The sequence below is a fragment of the Cololabis saira genome, chromosome 17 (genome assembly GCF_033807715.1).
Source record: "Cololabis saira isolate AMF1-May2022 chromosome 17, fColSai1.1, whole genome shotgun sequence".
In the NCBI taxonomy this organism is placed as follows: Eukaryota; Metazoa; Chordata; class Actinopteri; order Beloniformes; family Belonidae; genus Cololabis; species Cololabis saira.
In genome coordinates this window covers 809,075-835,898 of record NC_084603.1, presented here as the reverse complement: position 1 = coordinate 835,898, position 26,824 = coordinate 809,075, and the positions used below count along the sequence as shown (strand labels likewise).

At 46.6% G+C, this 26,824-nt stretch overlaps 1 protein-coding gene across 2 annotated transcripts; it reads left to right on the top strand.

Moving 5' to 3' along the window:
* Positions 1 to 348: 348 nt before the first annotated feature.
* On the top strand, positions 349 to 26,742 carry ppp2r5d (protein phosphatase 2, regulatory subunit B', delta). 2 transcript variants are annotated; one of them, XM_061745249.1, is made up of 17 exons: positions 349 to 719; positions 4,288 to 4,368; positions 12,252 to 12,462; positions 14,145 to 14,344; positions 14,487 to 14,597; positions 15,508 to 15,600; positions 15,751 to 15,881; positions 17,688 to 17,747; positions 18,042 to 18,150; positions 18,672 to 18,725; positions 19,527 to 19,697; positions 22,224 to 22,351; positions 23,504 to 23,605; positions 23,739 to 23,811; positions 24,372 to 24,419; positions 25,320 to 25,406; positions 25,751 to 26,742. In XM_061745249.1, the coding sequence occupies exons 1-17, from the start codon at positions 693 to 695 to the stop codon at positions 25,886 to 25,888; spliced, it is 1,824 nt and encodes a 607-aa protein (XP_061601233.1). In that variant the 5' UTR covers positions 349 to 692; the 3' UTR covers positions 25,889 to 26,742. The 2 variants fall into 2 exon arrangements, with proteins under 2 accessions (XP_061601233.1, XP_061601232.1); XM_061745248.1 differs by having other exon boundaries at positions 12,249 to 12,462.
* Positions 26,743 to 26,824: the final 82 nt, after the last annotated feature.

The window sequence follows — 26,824 nt, the reverse complement described above, 5'->3', positions numbered from 1 at the left end:
ACATTTTAGAGAAACCTGTGAATTTGTTTTGACATGTGACACTAGTGAGTATTTTTGGATTTCCTCTGGTGGTTCTTGGTTCGGAAATGAACGTCCTGGCAGATGTGCGGGTTCCGGACCGGCAGGGTTCGATTCCGGACCGTTCTGGCCCCCAGGGGGGTCGGCACCGGGTCGGTGGTATCGGTACCGGGTCCGAGGTGCTGGTGTTGCCGGGGAGACTCCCCGGTCTCGCCCTCTCCGCGGAGCTCGCTCTCAGCCAATCAGAAAAATCCCTCCGCGCGTTGCTAGGCAGAAGTGGGCGGGGCCAGACAGTCACCAGCCAATCACCTGCTCCGGAGGGGCAGCGGGGCGCAGCGCGGAGACAGACCGACCGACGGAGCCCCAAACCCGGGGAGAGAATCACGGAGCTCCGGGGAGGAGAACCGGAGAACCGGGAGAACCAGCGGAGCTCCGGGGAGAACCAGCGGGACGAAACCAGCCGAGACCCGGGGAGAGACGAGACGGAGCTCCGGGGGGGAGAACCGGAGAACCGGCTGGAACCAGGAGAACCAGGACCAGAACCAGGAGAACCAGGAACTAGGGGGACGGAATCAGCTGGACGGAACCAGAACCAGCAGCTGGACGGACCGGCAGCGGAACCGGCTGGGAGGAACCGGCTGGACGGAACCAGAACCGGCAGCGGAACCGGCAAGATGCCCAACAAGACCAAGAAGGAGAAGGTGAGCTGGAGGCCCCGGAACCGGTACCGGTACCGGCACCGGGTCAGTACCGGTACCGGAACCAGGTCCCGGTACCTGGTTCCGGTACCGGGGAGAACTGCAGTCTGATTCACGGGAGCTAAGCTGCTAACGGACCTGGTACTGGTACTGGACCCGGTACCAGTACCGGTACTCGGGGGCGGAGCTTCAATCATTCTCAACGGCCTAATGATCATTATTTTACCTTAACAACTCTCACACACACACACACACACACACACACACACACACACACACACACACACACACACACACACACACTGACAGCTGTCAATCACAGTCGCTGTCCTTGGTGCTGAACGATGAGTCAGACAGAGACTCAGGTCAGCGTGGTGACGTCACCCGACCCTTAAAATACAGAATTGTTCCGTAATTGAGAATTAAAAGTTGCGTATTGAACCAATACAGACATTTATTATTATGCTCTTATTTTTTTATGTAATAATATTCAGGTGTATGGAGGATTTTTTGTGCCAAAATTAAATAAATAAATACATAATTAATTAATTAAAATGGGAATTAAATATATAATTAATTAATTAAATATGTCATTAATTAATTAAAATTATAATGAAATATGTCATTAATAAATTAAAATACAATTAATTTTAAGTTAAGTTAGTTAGTTAGTTAGTAAATATTTATTTCGGTCAATCACAAACAAAAATCAACAAACAAGATAACACAGGTTTTTCCCTGGTCAACATTGTGATTATTTGACCGAAAAGGTCTGGGCTTGAAGCATAAAGCTTATCTTGCCCACCTTTTAACAGAATAGAATATACAAAAAAACAAATGAAGTATCATAAGTCCACACAAAATAATAATAATAGTAGTAATAATAATAATAATAATAATGATGGTGATGATAATAATAATAGTAATAGTAATAATAATAATAATAATAATAATAATAATAATAATAATAATAATAATAATAATAATAATAATAATAATAATAATAGCAATAATATGATAGTAATAATAATGATAGTTCTGAAAACAGAAAGTGAAAAGATGCTAAGGAAACCGGCAAAACAAATTTAAGTTGTCATTTTATCTCATGCATGTGTGCATTCTTCATTGTTTGTAAGTTTGTTAAGTAAAAATATATATTTATTATTTCAGCATTTAATTAATTAATGGCACATTTAATTAATGATTTCGTGAATCATGAAATGTAAATGTAAAACTGTCAGTTTCACTCGTCAAACTCAGTGGGCGGATTCCAAACACCTGATTGGTTCCCCTGCACATCAAGTCAAGGCTAATCCAATCCACATAATGGATATTATTTCCCACTACAAGCAAAGTGAGATATTTCAAGCCTTTATTTGTTATAATTTTGGTGATTATGGCTCACAGTTTATGAAAACCCCAAATAAAAAATCTCTATATTATAAAATCAATAAACAATTCAATCATCAAAATTATAACAAATAAATGTTTAACACATTTTGCTTTGCATGTAATGAGACTATGTAATATATTAGTTTTACCTTTTAAGTTGAATTATTGAAATAAATGAACTTTTACACCATATTCTTCACCTGTAACTATTTATACATCTGGGCTGATGTTACGTACGTAGCATATTAGCATAGCAGGCTAGTTCAGTTGCTAGCATAGGAAGCTAGTTCAGCTGCTAGCATAGCAGGCTAGTTCAGTTGCTAGCATAGGAAGCTAGTTCAGCTGCTAGCATAGCAGGCTAGTTTAGCTGCTAGCATAGGAAGCTAGTTCAGCTGCTAGCATAGCAGGCTAGTTCAGTTGCTAGCATAGGAAGCTAGTTCAGCTGCTAGCATAGCAGGCTAGTTTAGCTGCTAGCATAGGAAGCTAGTTCAGCTGCTAGCATAGCAGGCTAGTTCAGCTGCTAGCATAGCAGGCTAGTTCAGTTGCTAGCATAGGAAGCTAGTTCAGCTGCTAGCATAGCAGGCTAGTTCAGCTGCTACATGGTTGTCTGTCTGTACAGTCATGCTAGTTTAATGCTACTTTAAACTTTAAATCAAAGCATTTAGTTTTTTCATATAAAATAAATACATTTCTATGCAGTTTAGAAGTTTTGGGGATGTTTTTATTTTTTTACTCCTGCGCTGCTGAAATCGGAGCTTCCTTTATTTCTATTTCTGAAAGGAAAATCTACTCAGAGTCTGAGCCAAACCATCTTTAATACAGATTAAATATAAAATGTAAACTACAATTACACAATATATTCAGAATATAGACACAATTGTCTATAATGGCATTAATGAGATCTATAAAGAGAAAATAGACACGACGGTCTAAACCAGGGGTCGGCAACCCGCGGCTCTAGAGCCACTAGGGCGGCTCTTTAGCGCCGCCCTAGTGGCTCCTGGAGCTTTTTCAAAAATGTTTGACCTTTTTTTCCTTTTTTTTCTTTTTTTCTTCCTTTTTCCTTTCCTTTTTAATCTCGACATTTCGACTTTTTTCTCGACATTTTGACTTTTTTCTCGAGATTGTACTTCAACATTAATCTCGACATTTCAACTTTTTTTCTCAACATTTCGACTTTTTTCTCGACATTTCGACTTTTTTCTCGAAATTCTGACTATTTCCTTAACATTTCAACTTTTTTCTCAACATTTTGACTTTTTTCTCAACATTTTGACTTTTTTCTCAATATTTTGACTTTTTTCGACATTTTGCCTTTCACCATTTGCCTTTATTCTAATACAAGACTTTTCATTTTTTGCAGCTCCAGACATATTTGTTTTTTGTGTTTTTGGTCCAATATGGATCTAAAACATTTTAGGTTGCCGACCGCTGGTCTAAACACAACAAAACGCAGAACCTTTTAAAAATGTATCAACTTCACACAATATGCATTCAAATAGAAAATAGATGGTTTATTACAGGTTTATTACAGTAAAGGCAGCGCGGTGTCTTAGCGGTCAGCACTGTTGCCTCACAGCAAGAAGGTTCCCGGTTCGACTCCCAGGCCCAGCAGGTCTTTCTGTGTGGAGTTTGCATGTTCTCCCCGTGCTTGTGTGGGTTCTCTCCCGGTACTCCGGCTTCCTCCCACAGTCCAAAAACATGCTAGTAGGCTAATATTAGGTTAATATTAGGTTAATATTAGGTTAATATTAGGTTAATATTAGGTTAATATTAGGTTAATATTAGGTTAATTAGGTTAATATTAGGTGAATTGATGATTCTAAATCACCCGTAGGTGTGAGCGTGAGTGTGTCTGGTTGTTTGTCTGTATATGTGTCCCTGTGATGGACGGGTGACCTGTCCTCTCACTCCAGCAGATAGACCCCCCCATGACCCTGCTCTCCATCAGACCCCCGTGACCCTGCTGCACCGGTTCTGGACCGGTTCTGGACCGGTTCTGGACCGGTTCTGGACCGGTTCTGGACCGGTTCTGGACCGGTTCTGGACCGGTTCTGGTCCCGGTTCTGGACCGGTTCTGGTCCCGGTTCTGGACCGGTTCTGGACCGGGGTTCTGGACCGGTTCTGGTCCAGTATCCAGTATCAGAACTGTTTTTAATCCGTTTCTTTCTCCAAACAGGAAACCAGTAAATCCAGTAAAAGTGGCGGGAAAACCAGCGGCAGCGGCGGGAAAGATGGAGGTCCGGAGAACCAGGAGGAGGTGAGTCCTCGATCAATACGATCAATATGATCAATACGATAAGATCAATACGATCAATACGATCAATATGATCAATACGATAAGATCAATACGATAAGATCAATACGATCAGATCAATACGATCAGATCAATACGATCAATATGATCAATACAATCAGATCAATACGATCAATACGATCAGATCAATACGATCAATACGATCAGGTCAATACGATCAGATCAATACGATCAATACGATCAATATGATCAATACGATAAGATCAATACGATCAGATCAATACCATATGATCAGATCAATACCATCAGATCAATACGATAAGATCAATACGATCAGATCAATACGATCAATACGATCAGGTCAATACAATACGATCAATACGATCAGATCAATATGATCAAATCAATATGATCAGATCAATACGATCAGATCAATACCATCAGATCAATACGATCAATACGATCAGATCAATATGATCAATACGATCAATACAATCAGATCAATACGATCAGATCAATACGATCAATATGATCAATACAATCAGATCAATACGATCAATATGATCAATACGATCAGATCAATACCATCAATACAATCAATACAATACGATCAATACGAACAGATCAATACGATCAATACAATACAATCAGATAAATACAATCAGATCAATACGAACAGATCAATACGATCAATACAATCAGATCAATACGAACAGATCAATACAATCAGATCAATACGATCAATACGATCAGATCAATACAATCAATACGATCAGATCAATACAATCAATACGATCAGATCAATACGATCAGATCAATACGATCAATACGATCAGATCAATACAATCAATACGATCAGATCAATACAATCAATACGATCAGATCAATACAATCAGATCAATACAATCAGATCAATACGATCAGATCAATACAATCAGATCAATCAGATCAGATCAATACAATCAATACAATACGATCAGATCAATAGAATCAGATCAATACGATCAATACGATCAATACGCACATCTGGTTATTGTCCGTTTACTACTGGCCTCGTTGTGGTTCTGATGGATCTCCATGGAACTAAAGGATCTCTCCATGGTGCTGATGGTTCTGATGGATCTCCATGGTTCTGATGGATCTCCATGGTTCTGATGGATCTCCATGGTTCTGATGGATCTCCATGGTTCTGATGGATCTGATGGATCTCCATGGTTCTGATGGATCTCCATGGTTCTGATGGATCTCCATGGTTCTGATGGATCTCCATGGTTCTGATGGAACTCTCCATGGTTCTGATGGATCTCCATGGTTCTGATGGATCTCCATGGTTCTGATGGATCTCCATGGTTCTGATGGATCTCCATGGTTCTGATGGATCTCCATGGTTCTGATGGATCTCCATGGAACTAAAGGAACTCTCCATGGTTCTGATGGATCTCCATGGTTCTGATGGATCTCCATGGTTCTGATGGATCTCCATGGTTCTGATGGAACTCTCCATGGTTCTGATGGATCTCCATGGAACTAAAGGAACTCTCCATGGTGCTGATGGATCTCCATGGTGCTGATGGTTCTGATGGTTCTGATGGATCTCCATGGAACTAAAGGAACTCTCCATGGTGCTGATGGATCTCCATGGTGCTGATGGTTCTGATGGTTCTGATGGATCTCCATGGAACTAAAGGAACTCTCCATGGTGCTGATGGATCTCCATGGTGCTGATGGTTCTGATGGTTCTGATGGATCTCCATGGAACTAAAGGAACTCTCCATGGTTCTGATGGATCTCCATGGTTCTGATGGATCTCCATGGTTCTGATGGTTCTGATGGATCTCCATGGTTCTGATGGTTCTGATGGATCTCCATGGTTCTGATGGATCTCCATGGTTCTGATGGTGCTGATGGATCTCCATGGATCTAAAGGAACTCTCCATGGTGCTGATGGATCTGAACTGAATCCAGGCAGTGTATTCATAAACTAACATATACGCCCTAACCAGGAGACCGGCAAAGAGTTCCATCGCTCCAAATCCTGCCTCACCTTCTCCAACAGAGGAACAAAGTTGGCTTTATACATCTGCTTAAATGTAGGAGTTATGAATATACCTAAGTAAACAAAACCTGCTAAATGGAAAAGAAGGTAAAGCAGCTGGTGTCAAATAAAGACTCCCCATTGGAATTGATGAGGCATTGTGACACCGCGGCTGACGAGAAACTCCAGCTTCCTCCCCCTGCAAGGACGACACCTTTCAACTCCTGACTGACTGATATGTTAATACCAACTCCATATGATGAAGTTCCTGACTGACTGATATGTTAATACCAACTCCATATGATGAAGTTCCTGACTGACTCATATGTTAATACCAACTCCATATTTTGAGGAAAAAAAAAGAGAAAAAAGATGAAATTTTGAGAAAAAAAAAAAGAGAAAAAAGACGAAATTTTGAGAAAAAGGTCGAGAAAAAGTCAAAATTTTGGGACAAAAATCTAAATTTTGAGAAAAAAGACGAAATCTTGAGAAAAAAATTGAGAAAAAAGTCAAAATTTTGGGACAAAAATCTAAATTTTGAGAAAAAAGTCGAAATTTTGAGAAAAAATGTCGAAATTTTGAGAAAAAAGTTGAGATTTTGAGAAAAAAATCTAGAAAAAAGACGAAATTTTGAGAAAAAAGTAGAAATTTGGAGAAAAAAGTAGAAATTTGGAGAAAAAAGTCGAGATTTTGAGATTGAGAAGTTCCTGACTGACTCATATGTTAATACCAACTCATTTGTCCACAGACTTGAACCACGAGAACTCCCTATGGGGTAATTTACAACTTAGTGACAGTCATGACAAATGCCTGATAACGGTATTTGGCCACAGATACATCTGACTGTAAATGTTTTTGTCTCTCACTTGGCTCATTTATTCCTGCCTTTTGTGCTTTGAACTTACTGTATAAAAGTCATGATTCCAACCACTCTGGGTCAGCACACCAACCCAGACACGCTCTGTAGGTCTGCTCACCGCCGGCTACTGAATAAAACTCTCTACACCACAGACTAAAACTCTCTACACCACAGACTAAAACTCTCTACACCACAGACTAAAACTCTCTACACCACAGACTAAAACTCTCTACACCACAGACTAAAACTCTCTACACCACAGACTAAAACTCTCTACACCACAGACTAAAACTCTCTACACCACAGACTAAAACTCTCTACACCACAGACTAAAACTCTCTACACCACAGACTAAAACTCTCTACACCACAGACTAAAACTCTCTACACCACAGAATAAAACTCTCTACACCACAGACTAAAACTCTCTACACCACAGACTAAACCTCTCTACACCACAGACTAAAACTCTCTACACCACAGAATAAAACTCTCTACACCACAGACTAAAACTCTCTAGACCACAGACTAAAACTCTCTACACCACAGACTAAAACTCTCTACACCACAGACTAAAACTCTCTACACCACAGACTAAACCTCTCTACACCACAGACTAAACCTCTCTACACCACAGACTAAAACTCTCTACACCACAGACTAAAACTAAATACACCACAGACTAAAACTCTCTACACCACAGACTAAAACTCTCTACACCACAGACTAAAACTCTCTACACCACAGACTAAAACTCTCTACACCACAGACTAAAACTCTCTACACCACAGTGGACTAAAACTCTCTACACCACAGACTAAAACTCTCTACACCACAGACTAAAACTCTCTACACCACAGACAAAGGCCCAATCCCAATTCTCCTTCACTCGCCCTTCTTTTCTCCACTTGCACTTCTTTTCTTCCCTAAGCCCTAAAAAAGAAGGGGGAGATTTTAGGGCACTTGAGATCTAGGGCACTTGGCCCAGGTGCCTGTCCCAATTCTCCCCCTACCCCTCGTTTTCATCCCTTCCCTGATCAGGAAGCTGAGAGCCAAAAGCTGTTTTAATTTCAGCTGTAGCGCTGTTAATATGGCACTTTATTAAGTTTTAATATTTTTTCAGGTATAATGGTAACCTTAAGATCCCCAACCGGGGCTCAGTTTATCCAAATAACGCCTGTTAAGAAATTTGACCCGATGTTTTCGGAGATGAGAAGAGCCGCCGGCCCCGGGGAGCAGCCTCAGCTCACAGCCCGAGAAGAGACGTTTCCGCCGGGTCAGGCTGCTCCGTCAGCCCCGGGAGAGACACTCTCTCCCGGGACGCAGCTCTGTTGAGAATCACGCCGGCTGAAATAAATCATTTAGGAATATGTTGGTTTAATAGATGAAATCTAACAGTTGTAGCTACGCCTGTTAAGAAATTTGCTCCGAAATTTAGAGATTTCTGTCTGCCGGGTCCGGAGCTTGGGTCCGCGTTAAATCGACGCAGAGCCTACGGCGTAGGTTGCGTAACCTCCGCCGTAGGATCTGCGTTGGTGTAACGCGGAACCATAAATCCCTTTATTCTGGCGTGATCTTCCGCAACTTTATCTGAAAGTGTGTAAATGACCCAGATAACAGCTGGATTACTTTGTGGTTTCTGAAGACTATTATATCAGAAACATCCAAAACAAATCTGACGAGTCACAGGATTATTTCTCTCTATTTCTCTGAGACCAGTCTGCCTGTTTGCCTTCGGTCGGCGAGTCAAATCGACGCAGAGCCTCTTTTTTTCATACCCCCTCGCTCGCCAAGTCAGCATCTGAAATCCCTCGATTTGAAGGGGCTATTCTCAGCCCCTAGCCCTCGTTATGCCCCCTCCCCCTAGGTGAAAAGAGGAATTGGGACACCACTACCTTCACGGGAACGCGCAAAAGTTAGGGTTAGGGAAGAAAAGGAGGGCGAGGGGGAGTATTGGGACGCACCCTAAAACTCTCTACACCACAGACTAAAACTCTCTACACCACAGACTAAAACTAAATACACCACAGACTAAAACTCTCTACACCACAGACTAAAACTCTCTACACCACAGACTAAAAAAAAAAAAAACGTACGAAAAATTTTACAAAAAAAACGTACGAAAAAACGCACGAAAAAACGCACGAAAAAACGCCTAAAAAAACGTACGAAAAAACGCACGAAAAACTGTACAAAAAAACGTACGAAAAAACGCACGAAAAACTGTACGAAAAAACGTACGAAAAAACGCACGAAAAAACGTACGAAAAAACGCCCGAAAAAACGTACGAAAAATCGTACGAAAAAACGCACGAAAAAACGTACGAAAAACCGTACGAAAAAACGTACGAAAAACTGTACGAAAAAACGTACGAAAAAAGATACGAAAAAAACACACGAAAAAACGCACGAAAAAATGCACGAAAAAACGTACGAAAAAATGCACGAAAAAACGTACGAAAAAACGCCCGAAAAAACGTACGAAAAAACGCCCGAAAAAACGCCCGAAAAATCGTACGAAAAAACGCACGAAAAAACATACGAAAAAACGTACGAAAAAACGTACGAAAAAACGCACGAAAAAACGTACGAAAAAACGCCCGAAAAAACGTACGAAAAATCGTACGAAAAAACGCACGAAAAAACGTACGAAAAAACGTACGAAAAAAGATACGAAAAAAACACACGAAAAAACGCACGAAAAAATGCACGAAAAAACGTACGAAAAAATGCACGAAAAAACGTACGAAAAAACGCCCGAAAAAACGTACGAAAAAACGCACGAAAAAACGTACGAAAAATCGTACGAAAAAACGCACGAAAAAACGTACGAAAAACCGTACGAAAAAACGTACGAAAAAAGATACGAAAAAAAGATACGAAAAAAGATACGAAAAAAACACACGAAAAAACGCACGAAAAAATGCATGAAAAAACATACGAAAAAATGCACGAAAAAACATACGAAAAAACGTACGAAAAAACGCACGAATAAACGTACGAAAAAACGCACGAAAAAACGTACGAAAAACTGTTCCAAAAAAAATGTACGAAAAAACGTACGAAAAAAGATACGAAAAAAGATACGAAAAAACGCACGAAAAAACGTACGAAAAAACGCACGAAAAAACGCACGAAAAAACGTACGAAAAAACGTACGAAAAAACGCACGAAAAAACGTACGAAAAAACGCACGAAAAAACGTACGAAAAAACGTACGAAAAACTGTACGAAAAAACGTACGAAAAAAGATACGAAAAAAACACACGAAAAAACGCACGAAAAAATGCACGAAAAAACGTACGAAAAAATGCACGAAAAAACGTACGAAAAAACGCCCGAAAAAACGTACGAAAAAACGCACGAAAAAACGTACGAAAAAACGCCCGAAAAAACGTACGAAAAAACGTACGAAAAATCATACGAAAAATCGTAGGAAAAAACGCACGAAAAAACGCACGAAAAAACGTATGAAAAATCGTACGAAAAAACGTACGAAAAACTACGAAAAAACGTACGAAAAAACGCACGAAAAAACGTACGAAAAATCGTACGAAAAAACGTACGAAAAAACGTACGAAAAAACGCACGAAAAACGTATGAAAAATCGTACGAAAAAAAATAAAACTCTCTACACCACAGACTAAAACTCTCTACACCACAGACTAAAACTAAATACACCACAGACTAAAACTAAATACACCACAGACTAAAACTAAATACACCACAGACTAAAACTAAATACACCACAGACTAAAACTAAATACACCACAGCGACTTCTGAACTGGATGTTATATTATTCTTCGACAGCATGGCTTCAGATTTGGTCAAATTAAATTTATACCCAGAAAATATGCTAAATAGATCAATAATGTCAAGTAGAGCTGGTATTGACATCTCTGGATTGGAAACAAATATCAAGACATCATCTGCATATAGACGTATCTTGTGTTAATAGTCAACTAGCAGAGCCCGTATAGCAGGTGGACGTTTGTTTTGTCAATGAGGGCAGCGGGGCGGGAGGAGACAGCGTTTAGTGACCCTTTCTCTCCAAAGAAAGGTGCATTCAGTCCAAGAAAACAACAACTTTTATGAGGTATTTTTATTTAGTTTTACAAGTTATAGTTTACAGTTTAACATAAGTTCAACAGAACACACAAGAAGAAAACAAAATACCAGACATATAGAGTTCACAGTAGGAAATACATAGTTCAGCATTCAGTGCTCATATAGCCAGATAACAAAAAACAAACAAACAGCAACAAAAGAGATACAATAGTAAAGATGACTGAGGACAGCAACAGAGGTTTAGTGTACTATACTGTCTGCCTCCATATCTTCAACAAACATTAAGAAAGGCTGCCAAATGTTCTAAAATGTTGTAGTAGACCCCCTTATTGTGTATCTGATCTTCTCCAACTTGATATGGTACATGATTTCCCGAACCCAATGACTGTATGTTGGAGGTGCTGGGTCTTTCCATTTCAGTAATATCAGTCTCCTAGCTAGGAGAGAGCAGAAAGCCACCATCATTCTTTCCCACATCTCTAGCTGGGAGTCTATCTGAGGTACACCAAAAAGTGCAATGAATGGAGACGGTGCAAGCCTTTTTGCAAAGATCTTAGAAAAGGTCTCAAAGATGAGCTGCCAGAAAGCAAAAAGCTTTGGACACGTCCAGAACATGTGTAGGAGAGTGGCTGGATCTCGCCCGCCCCTATCACAAGTGGGGTCGATATCAACACTGATCTTAGAGAGCTTTACTTTAGACCAGTGCAGACGATGTACAATTTTAAACTGAATGACAGCATGTCTAAGACAGATGGAAGATGAAAAAATTCCCTGTATTATTTTGTGCCAAGTGTCGTCCGTAATTTGCTGATCAAGAAAACAACTTTTATGCAAATTAACATTCAGTTCTGTTATATTGAACCTTTTAAGTGAATTCCAACGTTCTGGGTCTGAACCGGGTCTATATCTGTCCCTCCCCAGCAGGGCGGCAGCAAGCGGGCCAGCAGCACCAGCAGCAGCAGCAGCAGCACGCCCCCCCCCGCCCAGAGGCCCAGCAGCACGCCCCCCCCCACCCAGCTCAACAAGATCAAGTACTCCGGGGGCCCCCAGCTGGTCAAGAAGGAGCGGCGCCAGAGCTCCTCCCGCTTCAGCCTGACCCGGAACCGGGAGCTGCAGAAGCTGCCCGCCCTCAAAGGTAAACCGGGTCAGACCCGCCCTCAAAGGTAAACCGGGTCAGACCCGCCCTCAAAGGTAAACCGGGTCAGACCCGCCCTCAAAGGTAAACCGGGTCAGACCCGCCCTCAAAGGTAAACCGGGTCAAACCGGGTCAGACCCGCCCTCAAAGGTAACCGAAACTAATTAAACTAACCAGACGGGGATAACTTTACCACCAGCTACTTTCTGCTCCCTGCTGTAACCGTCAACAAATCTGTACCAGTTGGTTGTTGTCACCTTGTTTACATTCCACCAGGGAGATTGTGACCAGAGCGATCGGCATAAACCGCCCTGTCAAGGCCAGACTATAGAATCAACAATTATATTGCAAACAGACAGACTCAGTAATTTTCCGTCTGCCTTCAGTCTCTGGTTCATCAATGGCGACTCCAATCAGACCAATTTGTGATCAATTTCCGCCAAGCCGAGCTTCCAACTTCTCCAAGGTCTTATCCATCTTACCAATGAGCTCAAAGACGCCGCTAGCCTGCGATTCTGTTCAAGAATCACATCCAGCTTACGGCTTTGCTCCCCCAACGTTAAAGTCTGAGTGTTGATCACCTTGCTTGATCCTTCAGCCACGTCCGGCAGCTGGAAACATTGTTGCTTCCCTGACGTGGAATGATCTGCTGTGATGAGGCTTTAGAATAGAAGCCGTGGTATAAGCTCATTATACCACAGTTAACAACCAATCAGATCATTATACCACAGTTAACAACCAATCAGATCATTATACCACAGTTAACAACCAATCAGATCATTATACCACAGTTAACAACCAATCAGATCATTATACCACAGTTAACAACCAATCAGATCATTATACCACAGTTAACAACCAATCAGATCATTATACCACAGTTAACAACCAATCAGATCATTATACCACAGTTAACAACCAATCAGATCATTATACCACAGTTAACAACCAATCAGATCATTATACCACAGTTAACAACCAATCAGATCATTATACCACAGTTAACAACCAATCAGATCATTATACCACAGTTAACAACCAATCAGATCATTATACCACAGTTAACAACCAATCAGATCATTATACCACAGTTAACAACCAATCAGATTGCAGGAAAAAGTTGAAATCTTGAGAAAAAAGTTGATATTTTGAGAAAAAAAGTCAAAATTTTGAGAAAAAAGTCGAGAAAAAAAGTCAAAATTTTGAGAAAAAAGTTGAGAAAAAAGTCAACATTTTGAGAAAAAAGTTGAGAAAAAAGTCAACATTTTGAGAAAAAAGTTGAGAAAAAAGTTGAGAAAAAAGTCAAAATTTTGAGAAAAAAGTCGAGAAAAAAGTCAAAATTTTGAGAAAAAAGTCAAAATTTTTAGAAAAAAGTAGAGAAAAAAGTCACAATTTTGAGATATTTGAGATAAGATAAGATAAGATTATCCTGTATTTCTCCCTCAATGGGGAAATTCATTTTGTGCAGCAGGCGTACAGTTAACACACACACATGCAGGGAAAGAGTAAAAAATATTTAATTATGAAATATAAACAGTATACTGTATACATTGGAATGAAAAATGATATGCTCATGATACCACAGTTAACAACCAATCAGGTTGCAGGAGATGTAGCGACCTGCGTGACCTCTGACCTGTGACATCACCACCGCCCCCTCCCTGATCCCCCCCCCCCCCCAGATTCCCCCCCCCCGGACCGGGAGGAGCTGTTCGTCCAGAAACTGCGCCAGTGCTGCGTCCTGTTCGACTTCGTGAGCGACCCGCTCAGCGACCTGAAGTTCAAGGAGGTGAAGAGGGCGGGGCTTAACGAGATGGTGGAGTACATCACCCACGGCAACGACGTGGTGACGGAGAGCATCTACCCGGAGGCCGTGCTGATGGTGGGTGGGGGGGGCGGGTCCGCCGGGGGCCGATAGGGGCCGACGGGTTCGGGAGGCTAACGCTCCTAGCGGCGCGGGTTCTGGAGGCTAACGCTCCTAGCGACGTGGGTTCTGGAGGCTAACGCTCCGCTCGTCTCCACAGTTCTCGGTGAACCTGTTCCGGACTCTTCCTCCGTCCTCCAACCCGACCGGAGCCGAGTTCGACCCCGAGGAGGACGAGCCCACGCTGGAGGCCGCGTGGCCGCACCTGCAGGTACGTGTTAGCTCCAGGTAGGTGTTAGCTTCAGGTAGGTGTTAGCTCCAGGTAGGTGTTAGCTGCAGGTAAGTGTTAGCTCCAGGTAAGTGTTAGCTCCAGGTAGGTGTTAGCTCCAGGTAGGTGTTAGCTCCAGGTAAGTGTTAGCTCCAGGTAAGTGTTAGCTCCAGGTAGGTGTTAGCTCCAGGTAAGTGTTAGCTCCAGGTAGGTGTTAGCTCCAGGTAGGTGTTAGCTCCAGGTAAGTGTTAGCTCCAGGTAGGTGTTAGCTCCAGGTAGGTGTTAGCTCCAGGTAGGTGTTAGCTTCAGGTAGGTGTTAGCTCCAGGTAGGTGTTAGCGCCGGCGCCGCCACCAAACCTGCACAAATGTTATATTTTATTCCTGTATAATTGTTATCTAAGTAGATTATATCCCATAATAATCTCTGTCTCTCCAGCTGGTGTTCGAGTTCTTCCATAAATGTTATATTTTATTCCAGTATAATTGTGTTTTTATTCCAGTATAATTGTGTTTTTATTCCAGTATAATTGTGTTTTTATTCCAGTATAATTGTGTTTTTATTCCAGTATAATTGTGTTTTTATTCCAGTATAATTGTGTTTTTATTCCGGTATAATTGTGTTTTTATTCCGGTATAATTGTGTTTTTATTCCAGTATAATTGTGTTTTTATTCCAGTATAATTGTGTTTTTATTCCAGTATAATTGTGTTTTTATTCCAGTATAATTGTGTTTTTATTCCAGTATAATTGTGTTTTTATTCCAGTATAATTGTGTTTTTATTCCAGTATAATTGTGTTTTTATTCCGGTATAATTGTGTTTTTATTCCGGTATAATTGTGTTTTTATTCCAGTATAATTGTGTTTTTATTCCGGTATAATTGTGTTTTTATTCCAGTATAATTGTGTTTTTAGCTCGTGTACGAGTTCTTCCTGCGGTTCCTGGAGTCTCCAGATTTCCTGGCAAACGTCGCCAAGAAATACATCGACCAGAAGTTCGTAATGTCGGTGAGTAGAGACAGGTGAGACAGGTGAGACAGGTGAGACAGGTGAGACGGGTGAGACAGGTGAGACAGGTGACCCCCCCCAGGTGAGACAGGTGAGACAGGTGACCCCTGACCTGTTACCTGTGGTTACCTGTGGTTACCTGTGTTCCAGCTGCTGGAGCTGTTCGACAGCGAGGATCCCCGGGAGAGAGACTTCCTGAAGACGATCCTGCACCGGATCTACGGGAAGTTCCTGGGCCTGCGGGCTTACATCCGCCGCCACATCAACAACATCTTCTACAGGTGAGGGACACACCTGGACACACCTGGATACACCTGTAAACACACCTGCAAACACCTACATCCACCGCCAGATCAACAACATCTTCTACAAGTGAGAAACAACGTACCTACACACCTGCACACACCTGGCTACACCTGTAAACACACCTGTAAACACACCTGCACACACCTGCACACACCTGCACACACCTGTAAACACACCTACACACACCTGCACACACCTGCACACACCTGTAAACACACCTACACACACCTGCACACACCTGGCTAATCGCTGCAGAACCTCCCACTAGGTTTGTCCCGATCAGGATGTTTTAGCTCCCGATCACTTGAGATTCTTCTTCCGACTCTCGACGAAGGCGGACGCTTTTTCTGCTCCTCTCCCTCCCTATCTGACCTGCTGCTGCTTTGGTCTCGTCTTCAGTCTCTTCTTTTCATTCCTCCGAAACTCTACAATCATGGAATTGATTAACTGGTCTCTCAGCACAATTGACCAAATTTTTGCGACAAGAAGTCAGGGGGTAAGGGAGCCCTCCTGCCCCGATGGGACATTTTTTGCTGGATACACAATGGATTCCTGGAAACATTGGAAACCGTTGTGTTTGGTGATTCTGTCTGTCGAGGACGTTGAAGATGCATAATTGGATTTATGATAGCAGGATTTCTCCTGATCGGAGGAGGGGGATTCCTGGTCTACCGACAAACGCGTAAGTCGTTGACAGCTGTTCTGGCTCTTTCAGAGCTGCCGGACGTGGCTGAAGGATCAAGCAAGGTGATCAACACTCAGACTTTAACGTTGGGGGAGCAAAGCCGTAAGCTGGATGTGATTCTTGAACAGAATCTCAGGCTGGCGGCGTCTTTGAGCTCATTGGTAAGATGGAGAAGACCTTGGAGAAGTTGGAAGCTCGGCTTGGTGGGAATTGATCACAAATTCGTCTGATTGGAGTCGCCATTGATGAACCAGAGACTGAAGGCAGACGGAAAATGACTGAGGCTGCCTGTTTTCAATATAATTGTTGATTCTATAATCTGGCCTTGACAGGGCGGTTTTGGCCGATCACTCTGGTCACAATCTCCCTGGTGGAATGTAAACAAGGTGACTCTGCCCCCACTAACCCTCCCCTCTCAGGAACATCTGTGGACCTGTTTCAGAACTGACCGAGCCGTCTGATAACATCAAGGACATTGGCTGAGGAGCAGCTCTGAGTGAAGTTCACGGACTTACCGCTCACACACACTTACTGATAACCACCTCCCTCAACTCAACGCCTTCCCCGCCCCCCCCCCCCCTCTTATCAGCCCCCCCAACAGTCTCCGGGTTTCGAGCGCCACGAAGTCGCGGCGATCACTTGGATGTGCTGTGCCCTCAGAGTTCCCAGAGTTCCCAGAGTTCCCAGAGTTCCCAGTGTTCCAGAGTTCCAGAGTTCCCAGAGTTCCCAGAGTTCCCAGAGTTCCTATAGTTCCCAGAGTTCCCAGAGTTCCCAGAGTTCCTATAGTTCCCAGAGTTCCCAGAGTTCCCAGTGTTCCCAGTGTTCCCAGTGTTCCCAGAGTTCCCAGAGTTCCCAGAGTTCCCAGAGTTCCTATAGTTCCCAGAGTTCCCAGAGTTCCCAGAGTTCCTATAGTTCCCAGAGTTCCCAGAGTTCCCAGAGTTCCCAGAGTTCCCAGTGTTCCCAGTGTTCCCAGTGTTCCCAGAGTTCCCAGTGTTCCCAGAGTTCCCAGTGTTCCCAGAGTTCCCAGTGTTCCCAGAGTTCCCAGAGTTCCCAGAGTTCCCAGAGTTCCCAGTCTAACACTGTGCTGGTCCTGCAGGTTCATCTATGAGACGGAGCATCACAACGGCATCGCAGAACTGCTGGAGATCCTGGGCAGGTAAGAACACCTGAACACTCATGTATTGATCAGTATTGATCAGTATGGATTAATATGGATCAGTATTGATCTGTATAGATCAGTATTGATCAGTATTGAATACTTTATGAAATAGTGATTTTATTCCTGGAATGTTTTTGTTCATGTGAGAATGGCGGCGTGTCGTCGAGGTTCTGGTGGTTCTGCGGGTCACCGGGTCACGGTTCTGGTGGTTCTGCGGGTCACCGGGTCACCGGGTCACGGTTCTGGTGGTTCTGCGGGTCACCGGGTCACGGTTCTGGTTCTGTGTTGCAGCATCATCAACGGCTTCGCTCTGCCGCTCAAAGAAGAACACAAGATGTTCCTGATCCGGGTTCTGCTGCCGCTGCACAAGGTCAAGTCCCTGAGCGTCTACCACCCGCAGGTAGGTACCACCAGAACCAGTACCGGGTCAGAACCAGTACCGGGTCAGAGCCAGTACCGGGTCAGTACCGGGTCAGAACCAGTACCGGGTCAGGACCAGTACCGGGTCAGAACCAGTACCGGGTCAGAGCCAGTACCGGGTGAGAGCCAGTACCGGGTCAGAGCCAGTACCGGGTCAGAGCCAGTACCGGGTCAGTACCGGGTCAGAACCAGTACCGGGTCAGAACCAGTACCGGGTCAGAGCCAGTACCGGGTCAGTACCGGGTCAGAGCCAGTACCGGGTCAGAGCCAGTACCGGGTCAGTACCGGGTCAGAACCAGTACCGGGTCAGAGCCAGTACCGGGTCGGAGCCAGTACCGGGTCAGAGCCAGTACCGGGTCAGAACCAGTACCGGGTCAGAACCAGTACCGGGTCAGAACCGGTACCGGGTCAGTACCGGGTCAGAACCAGTACCGGGTCAGAACCAGTACCGGGTCAGAACTACCCTCTGGTCCCGGGTCTAACCGGTCCTCTCTGTTCCAGCTGGCCTACTGCGTGGTCCAGTTCCTGGAGAAGGACAGCAGCCTGACGGAGCCGGTGAGTAGCTGTTACCATGACAACACTGGGGGGGGGGGTGAGTGACCTCTGACCCCTGACCTCTAACTATTGATGCACCGAATGTTCGGTAACCAGAATTGTTCGGCCGAAAATAGCACGAAAACACTTAAGGTGGAATAAGTGGGGAAGAAACCGAACAATTAATAACGGCGTGTGATGACGCAATCAAACAGCGAACAGCGTGGAGTGAGGGGCGTAAACGCGGTGTTAAATTCAGCAAACATGTCAGATCATTACTGGGATGTGGGAAAAAGCAGAGGAGAAATGACCCAGGCTGAGTTGGATTTGGGAAAGTGCTGGTGATGGAGACGGTGACGGACGCACAGCAGAGAAAAGGAACCGTAGTACCGATGTGGTGGAGAAACCTCACTGATACGACCAGATCCTCCAATCTTACAATTATTATACAAGGCTTCAAATTGCGCAGATCAGCCCTGCAACCCGATTAACTGGATTTGAACGGGAGAAAATGAAAAAGGATTATGAGAAAGTACAAGTTACAAGTTCAGTAAGACAAATTGTGACTGGCGGGTTTTTCACTGCACATTTATTTGATTTATGCAATGGTGAAAAAATTGGCAAAATAAATGAAAAACTGCGAAGAACCATAGTTCGGTATGTCCCCTGACCCTGCAGGTGATCCTGACCTCTGACCTCTGACCCCCAGGTGATCCTGACCTCTGACCTCTGACCCCCAGGTGATCCTGGGCCTGCTGAAGTTCTGACCTCTGACCCCCAGGTGATCCTGGGCCTGCTGAAGTTCTGACCTCTGACCCCCAGGTGATCCTGGGCCTGCTGAAGTTCTGGCCGAAGACCCACAGCCCGAAGGAGGTGATGTTCCTGAACGAGCTGGAGGAGATTCTGGACGTCATCGAGCCCTCCGAGTTCTGCAAGGTCCAGGAACCGCTGTTCCGGCAGCTGGCCACGTGTGTGTCCAGCCCACACTTCCAGGTACGGAACCGGGACCGGGTCTATACCAGGACCAGGTCTGGACCAGGACCAGCTGTTCCAGCAGCTGACGTGTGTCATACAGCTCTTTTCCTGGTGTCATACAGCTCTTTTCCTGGAGTCATGCAGCTCTTTTCCTGGTGTCATACAGCTCTTTTCCTGGTGTCATGCAACTCTTTTCCTGGTGTCATGCAGCTCTTTTCCCGGTGTCATACGGTTCTTTTCCTGGTGTCATACAGCTCTTTTCCTGGTGTCATGCAGCTCTTTTCCTGGTGTCATACAGCTCTTTTCCTGGTGTCATGCAGCTCTTTTCCTGGAGTCATACAGCTCTTTTTCTGGAGTCATACAGCTATTTTCCTGGTGTCATGCAGCTCTTTTCCTGGCGTCATACAGCTCTTTTCCTGGTGTCATGCAGCTCTTTTCCTGCTGTCATGCAGCATCTTTTCCTGGTGTCATGCAGCATCTTTTCCTGGTGTCATGCAGCTCTTTTCCTGGTGTCATACAGCTCTTTTCCTGGAGTCATGTGACTCTTTTCCTGGTGTCATACAGCTCTTTTCCTGGTGTCATGCAGCTCTTTTCCTGGTGTCATACAGCTCTTTTCCTGGTGTCATACAGCTCTTTTCCTGGAGTCATGCAGCATCTTTTCCTGGTGTCATGCAGGTCTTTTCCTGCTGTCATGCAGCTCTTTTCCTGCTGTCATGCAGCATCTTTTCCTGGTGTCATGCAGCATCTTTTCCTGGTGTCATGCAGCTCTTTTCCTGGTGTCATGCAGCTCTTTTCCTGGAGTCATGTGACTCTTTTCCTGGTGTCATACAGCTCTTTTCCTGGTGTCATGCAGCTCTTTTCCTGGTGTCATACAGCTCTTTTCCTGGAGTCATGCAGCATCTTTTCCTGGAGTCATACAGCTCTTTTTCTGGTGTCATACAGCTCTTTTCCTGGAGTCATACAGCTCTTTTCCTGGAGTCATGTGACTCTTTTCCTGGAGTCATGCAGCTCTTTTCCTGGTGTCATGTGACTATTTTCCTGGTGTCATACAGCTCTTTTCCTGGTGTCATACAGCTCTTTTCCTGGTGTCATACAGCTCTTTTCCTGGTGTCATGCAGCTCTTTTCCTGGTGTCATGCAGCTCTTTTCCTGGTGTCATACAGCTCTTTTCCTGGAGTCATACAGCTCTTTTCCTGGTGTCATACAGCTCTTTTCCTGGAGTCATGTGACTCTTTTCCTGGAGTCATGCAGCTCTTTTCCTGGTGTCATGTGACTATTTTCCTGGTGTCATACAGCTCTTTTCCTGGAGTCATGCAGCTCTTTTCCTGGTGTCATGTGACTATTTTCCTGGTGTCATACAGCTCTTTTCCTGGTGTCATACAGCTCTTTTCCTGGTGTCATACAGCTCTTTTCCTGGTGTCATGCAGCTCTTTTCCTGGTGTCATGTAGCTCTTTTCCTGGTGTCATACAGCTCTTTTCCTGGAGTCATACAGCTCTTTTCCTGGTGTCATACAGCTCTTTTCCTGGTGTCATACAGCTCTTTTCCTGGAGTCATGCAGCTCTTTTCCTGGTGTCATGTGACTATTTTCCTGGTGTCATACAGCTCTTTTCCTGGTGTCATACAGCTCTTTTCCTGGTGTCATACAGCTCTTTTCCTGGTGTCATGCAGCTCTTTTCCTGGTGTCATGTAGCTCTTTTCCTGGTGTCATACAGCTCTTTTCCTGGAGTCATACAGCTCTTTTCCTGGAGTCATGTGACTCTTTTCCTGGTGTCATACAGCTCTTTTCCTGGAGTCATGCAGCTCTTTTCCTGGTGTCATGTGACTCTTTTCCTGGTGTCATACAGCTCTTTTCCTGGTGTCATACAGCTCTTTTCCTGGTGTCATACAGCTCTTTTCCTGGTGTCATGCAGCTCTTTTCCTGGTGTCATGTAGCTCTTTTCCTGGTGTCATACAGCTCTTTTCCTGGAGTCATACAGCTCTTTTCCTGGAGTCATGTGACTCTTTTCCTGGAGTCATGCAGCTCTTTTCCTGGTGTCATGCAGCTCTTTTCCTGGTGTCATACAGCTCTTTTCCTGGTGTCATACAGCTCTTTTCCTGGAGTCATACAGCTCTTTTCCTGGTGTCATACAGCTCTTTTCCTGGTGTCATACAGCTCTTTTCCTGGTGTCATACAGCTCTTTTCCTGGTGTCATACAGCTCTTTTCCTGGTGTCATACAGCTCTTTTCCTGGTGTCATACAGCTCTTTTCCTGGTGTCATACAGCTCTTTTCCTGGTGTCATGCAGCTCTTTTCCTGGTGTCATGTGACTATTTTCCTGGTGTCATACAGCTCTTTTCCTGGTGTCATGTAGCTCTTTTCCTGGTGTCATACAGCTCTTTTCCTGGTGTCATACAGCTCTTTTCCTGGTGTCATACAGCTCTTTTCCTGGTGTCATACAGCTCTTTTCCTGGTGTCATACAGCTCTTTTCCTGGTGTCAAACAGCTCTTTTCCTGGTGTCATACAGCTCTTTTCTTTTTTTTTTTTTTTTTGTTGTTGTTGTTTAGGTGGCGGAGCGGGCCCTCTACTACTGGAACAACGAGTACATCATGAGTCTGATCAGCGACAACGCCGCCAAGATTCTCCCCATCATGTTCCCGGCGCTTTACAAGAACTCCAAGAGCCACTGGAACAAGTACAAGTACACACATGTATAAGTACACACAAGTACAAGTACATACACACACATGTACAAGTACACACACACATGTACAAGTACACACAAGTAAACACAAGTACACACACAGCGTCACGGCAACGGAGTCACGGCAACGGCGTCGCGGCAATGGCGTCGCGGCGACGGAGACACGGCAACAGAGTCACGGCAACAGCGTCGCGGCAACGGCGTCACGGCGACGGAGACACGGCAACGGAGTCGCGGCAACGGCGTCACGGCAACGGAGTCGCGGCAACGGCGTCACGGCGACGGAGACACGGCAACGGAGTCGCGGCAACGGAGTCGCGGCAACGGTGTCACAGCAACGGATTCACGGCAACAGCGTCACGGCAACGGCGTCACGGCAACGGCGTCACGGCAACGGAGTCACGGCAACGGAGTCACGGCAACGGAGTCACGGCAACGGCGTCGCGGCAACGGAGTCAGGGCAACGGAGTCAGGGCAACGGCGTCACGGCAACGGCGTCACGGCAACGGCGTCACGGCAACGGCGTCACGGCAACGGCGTCACGGCAACGGAGTCAGGGCAACGGAGTCAGGGCAATGGCGTCGCGGCAACGGAGTCAGGGCAACGGAGTCAGGGCAACGGCGTCGCGGCAACGGAGTCAGGGCAACGGAGTCAGGGCAACGGCGTTGCGGCGACGGAGACACGGCGACGGAGACACGGCGATGGAGACACGGCAACGGCGTCACGGCAACGGCGTCACGGCAACGGCGTCACGGCAACGGAGTCAGGGCAACGGAGTCGCGGCAACGGCGTTACGGCAACGGAGTCGCGGCAACGGCGTCACGGCAGCGGCGTCACGGCAGCGGAGTCACGGCAACGGAGTCACGGCAACGGAGTCACGGCAACGGCGTCACGGCAACGGCGTCACGGCAACGGCGTCACGGCAACGGCGTCGCGGCAACGGAGTCAGGGCAACAGCGTTGCGGCAACGGCGTCGCGGCAACGGCGTTGCGGCAACAGAGTCCCGGCAACGGAGTAGGCTCTGCGTTGGTGTAGCGTAGAACCTTAAGGTTCAGACTAGACCCAGACCTAGACCTGGTCTAGACCAGGACCAGGTCTAGGTCCAGGTACATACCAGGTCCTCATGGTCCTCTCTCCCCCCAGGACGATCCACGGTCTGATCTACAACGCCCTGAAACTCTTCATGGAGATGAACCAGAAGCTGTTTGATGATTGTAGCCAGCAGTACAAGGCTGAGAAGCAGAGGTACAAGTACACACACACCCCGGCAGTTACCAGTTCTGTTACGGTAGTGGTACTCTCACTGATCAATACTCTCACTGATCAATACTCTCACTGATCAATACTCTCACTGATCGATACTCTCTCTTTCCATCAGGGAGAAGTACAAGGTGAAGGAGCGAGAGGAAATCTGGATGAGGATCGAAGAACTGGCCCGTCAGAACCCTCAGGTAACCATGACAACAGATCCATCACCATGACAACAGATCCATCACCATGACAACAGATCCATCACCATGACAACAGATCCATCACCATGACAACAGATCCATCACCATGACAACAGATCCATCACCATGACAACAGATCCATCACCATGACAACAGATCCAGATCATCACCATGACAACAGATCTAGATCCATGACAACAGATCCATCACCATGACAACAGATCCATCACCATGACAACAGCTGCATCTCTGGGGGGTTCCCGGGCCAGACCAGGCCCCGCCCCCAAAAGGGGGCGGGCCAGCATTCAGTCTGGTTCTGGTTCTGACCTCCGGGTCCTTCAGGACCAGAACTGGTTCAGTCAGGAGGGGATGATGTCATCACCTGGGGACGGAGTTGATGGGAGGATTCTTGTTCTGAACCAGAACCAGTTCCACGGTGGTCTGGAACTGGTTCTGGTCCTGGTTCTGGACCAGAACCAGGTGGTCTGGAACTGGTTCTGGTTCTGAACCAGAACCAGAACCAGGTGGTCTCAGAAGCTCCTCCTCTTTTCTGTTTCCAGAGTCAGAAGCTCCACCCCCTCCGGCCGGGACTCCGCCCACAGGAAGAGGTGAGTTCCTGCTGGTGTGTGTGTGTGTGTGTGCGTGCGTGCGTGCGTGCGTGCGTGCGTGCGTGCGTGCGTGCGTGCGTGCGTGCGTGCGTGCGTGCGTGCGTGCGTGCGTGCGTGCGTGCGTGCGTGCGTGCGTGCGTGCGTGCGTGCGTGCGTGCGTGTGTGTGTACCTGTGTGTGTGTGTGTGTGTGTGTGTGTGTGTGTGTGTGTGTGTGTGTGTACCTGTGTGTGTGTGTGCGTGCGTGCGTGCGTGCGTGCGTGCGTGCGTGCGTGCGTGCGTGCGTGCGTGCGTGCGTGCGTGCGTGCGTGCGTGCGTGCGTGCGTGCGTGCGTGCGTGCGTGCGTGCGTGCGTGCGTGCGTGCGTGTATCTCTAATGTGTGTTTATGTGTGTGTGTAGCTGGTGTGTGTATCTAACATGTATATATGATTATGTGTGTGTGTGTGTGTGTGTGTGTGTGTGCGTGCGTGCGTGCGTGCGTGTATCTCTAATGTGTGTTTATGTGTGTGTGTAGCTGGTGTGTGTATCTAACATGTATATATGATTATGTGTGTGTGTGTGTGTGTGTGTGTGTGTGTGTGTACCTGTGTGTGTGTGTGTGTGGTGTGTGTGTGTACCTGTGTGTGTGTGTGCGTGCGTGCGTGCGTGCGTGCGTGCGTGCGTGCGTGCGTGCGTGCGTGCGTGCGTGCGTGCGTGCGTGCGTGTATCTCTAATGTGTGTTTATGTGTGTGTGTAGCTGGTGTGTGTATCTAACATGTATATATGATTATGTGTGTGTGTGTGTGTGTGTGTGTGTGTGTGTGTGTGTGTGTGCGTGCGTGCGTGCGTGCGTGCGTGCGTGTGTGTGTGTTGCTGGTGTGTGTATCTAACATGTATATATGTTTATGTGTGTGTGTTATCAGCCGGTTTGTGACTCCATGGACTCGGAGACTCCGACCGTTGAAGACATTCAGCTGCTGAAGAAAACGGTGGAGAAAGAAGCTTCACAGGTTTATAATCTATTTATAATCTAAACATGTTTTACTCTCTAAATATCTGTAACAACCTCAATTATAGTTTAATGTTTTAATAAAATACTTCATAAAAGTATGAAGCTTCAACCTCTGGGGTTAAAGGTTAAAGGTTAAAGGTGTAACGTTCATAACGGTCTGTGTTTCAGACACACACCTGTAGCCCCGCCCACACATGTAGCCCCGCCCACACCTGTAGCCCCGCCCACACATGTAGCCCCGCCCACACATGTAGCCCCGCCCACACCTGTAGCCCCGCCCACACCTGTAGCCCCGCCCACACATGTCCTAAGCTCCGCCCACACCTGTGCTCTGTGTTTCAGGGCCTGAAGGACCTGAAGAAGGACAAGGTTCTGACGAGGAGGAAGTCGGAGCTTCCTCAGGACGTTTACACCATCAAAGCTCTGGAGGCTCACAGGAGGGCGGAGGAGTTCCTGACGGCCAATCAGGAGGCTCTCTGACCCGGCCCCGCCCCCAGGAGGTCCTGACGGCCAATCAGGAGGCTCTCTGACCCGGCCCCGCCCCCAGGAGGTCCTGACGGCCAATCAGGAGGCTCTCTGACCCGGCCCCGCCCCCAGGAGGTCCTGACGGCCAATCAGGAGGCTCTCTGACCCGGCCCCGCCCCCAGGAGGTCCTGACGGCCAATCAGGAGGCTCTCTGACCCGGCCCCGCCCCCAGGAGGTCCTGACGGCCAATCAGGAGGCTCTCTGACCCGGCCCCGCCCCCAGGAGGTCCTGACGGCCAATCAGGAGGCTCTCTGACCCGGCCCCGCCCCCAGGAGGTCCTGACGGCCAATCAGGAGGCTCTCTGACCCGGCCCCGCCCCCAGGAGGTCCTGACGGCCAATCAGGAGGCTCTCTGACCCGGCCCCGCCCCCAGGGGGTCCTGACGGCCAATCAGGAGGCTCTCTGACCCGGCCCCGCCCCCAGGGGGTCCTGACGGCCAATCAGGAGGCTCTCTGACCCGGCCCCGCCCCCAGGAGTTCCTGACGGCCAATCAGGAGGCTCTCTGACCCGGCCCCGCCCCCAGGAGTTCCTGACGGCCAATCAGGAGGCTCTCTGACCCGGCCCCGCCCCCAGGAAGTCACTGTCGTGGAGAACCACAAGTGGGCGGAGCAAAAATAAATGAATAAAAAGGAGGCTCCGCCCCCTGGTGACCAGTAGAGGCTCCGCCCCCTGGTGGCCGGTAGAGGCTCCGCCCCCTGGTGGCCGGTAGAGGCTCCGCCCCCTGGTGACCAGTAGAGGCTCCGCCCACCATGTCTCCGTGCTCCACTGTGATTGGACATCAGCTTCATGCACTAACTCACCTCCACCTGCCGCTGCTTAGAGGCCCCGCCCCCAGGGCTGAGGCCCCGCCTCCAGCTCGAGGGCCCGGGGCCTCAGCCCTGGGGGCGGGGCC

Bases quoted from the DNA above. Each gene is read 5' to 3' on its own strand.
- ppp2r5d (XM_061745248.1), top strand. From the start codon at position 693: ATGCCCAACAAGACCAAGAAGGAGAAG. The intron at 15,601-15,750 runs GTGAGTAGAGAC...CCTGTGTTCCAG, and splicing joins ACCAGAAGTTCGTAATGTCG to CTGCTGGAGCTGTTCGACAG. The intron at 22,352-23,503 runs GTACAAGTACAC...CTCTCCCCCCAG, and splicing joins TCCAAGAGCCACTGGAACAA to GACGATCCACGGTCTGATCT.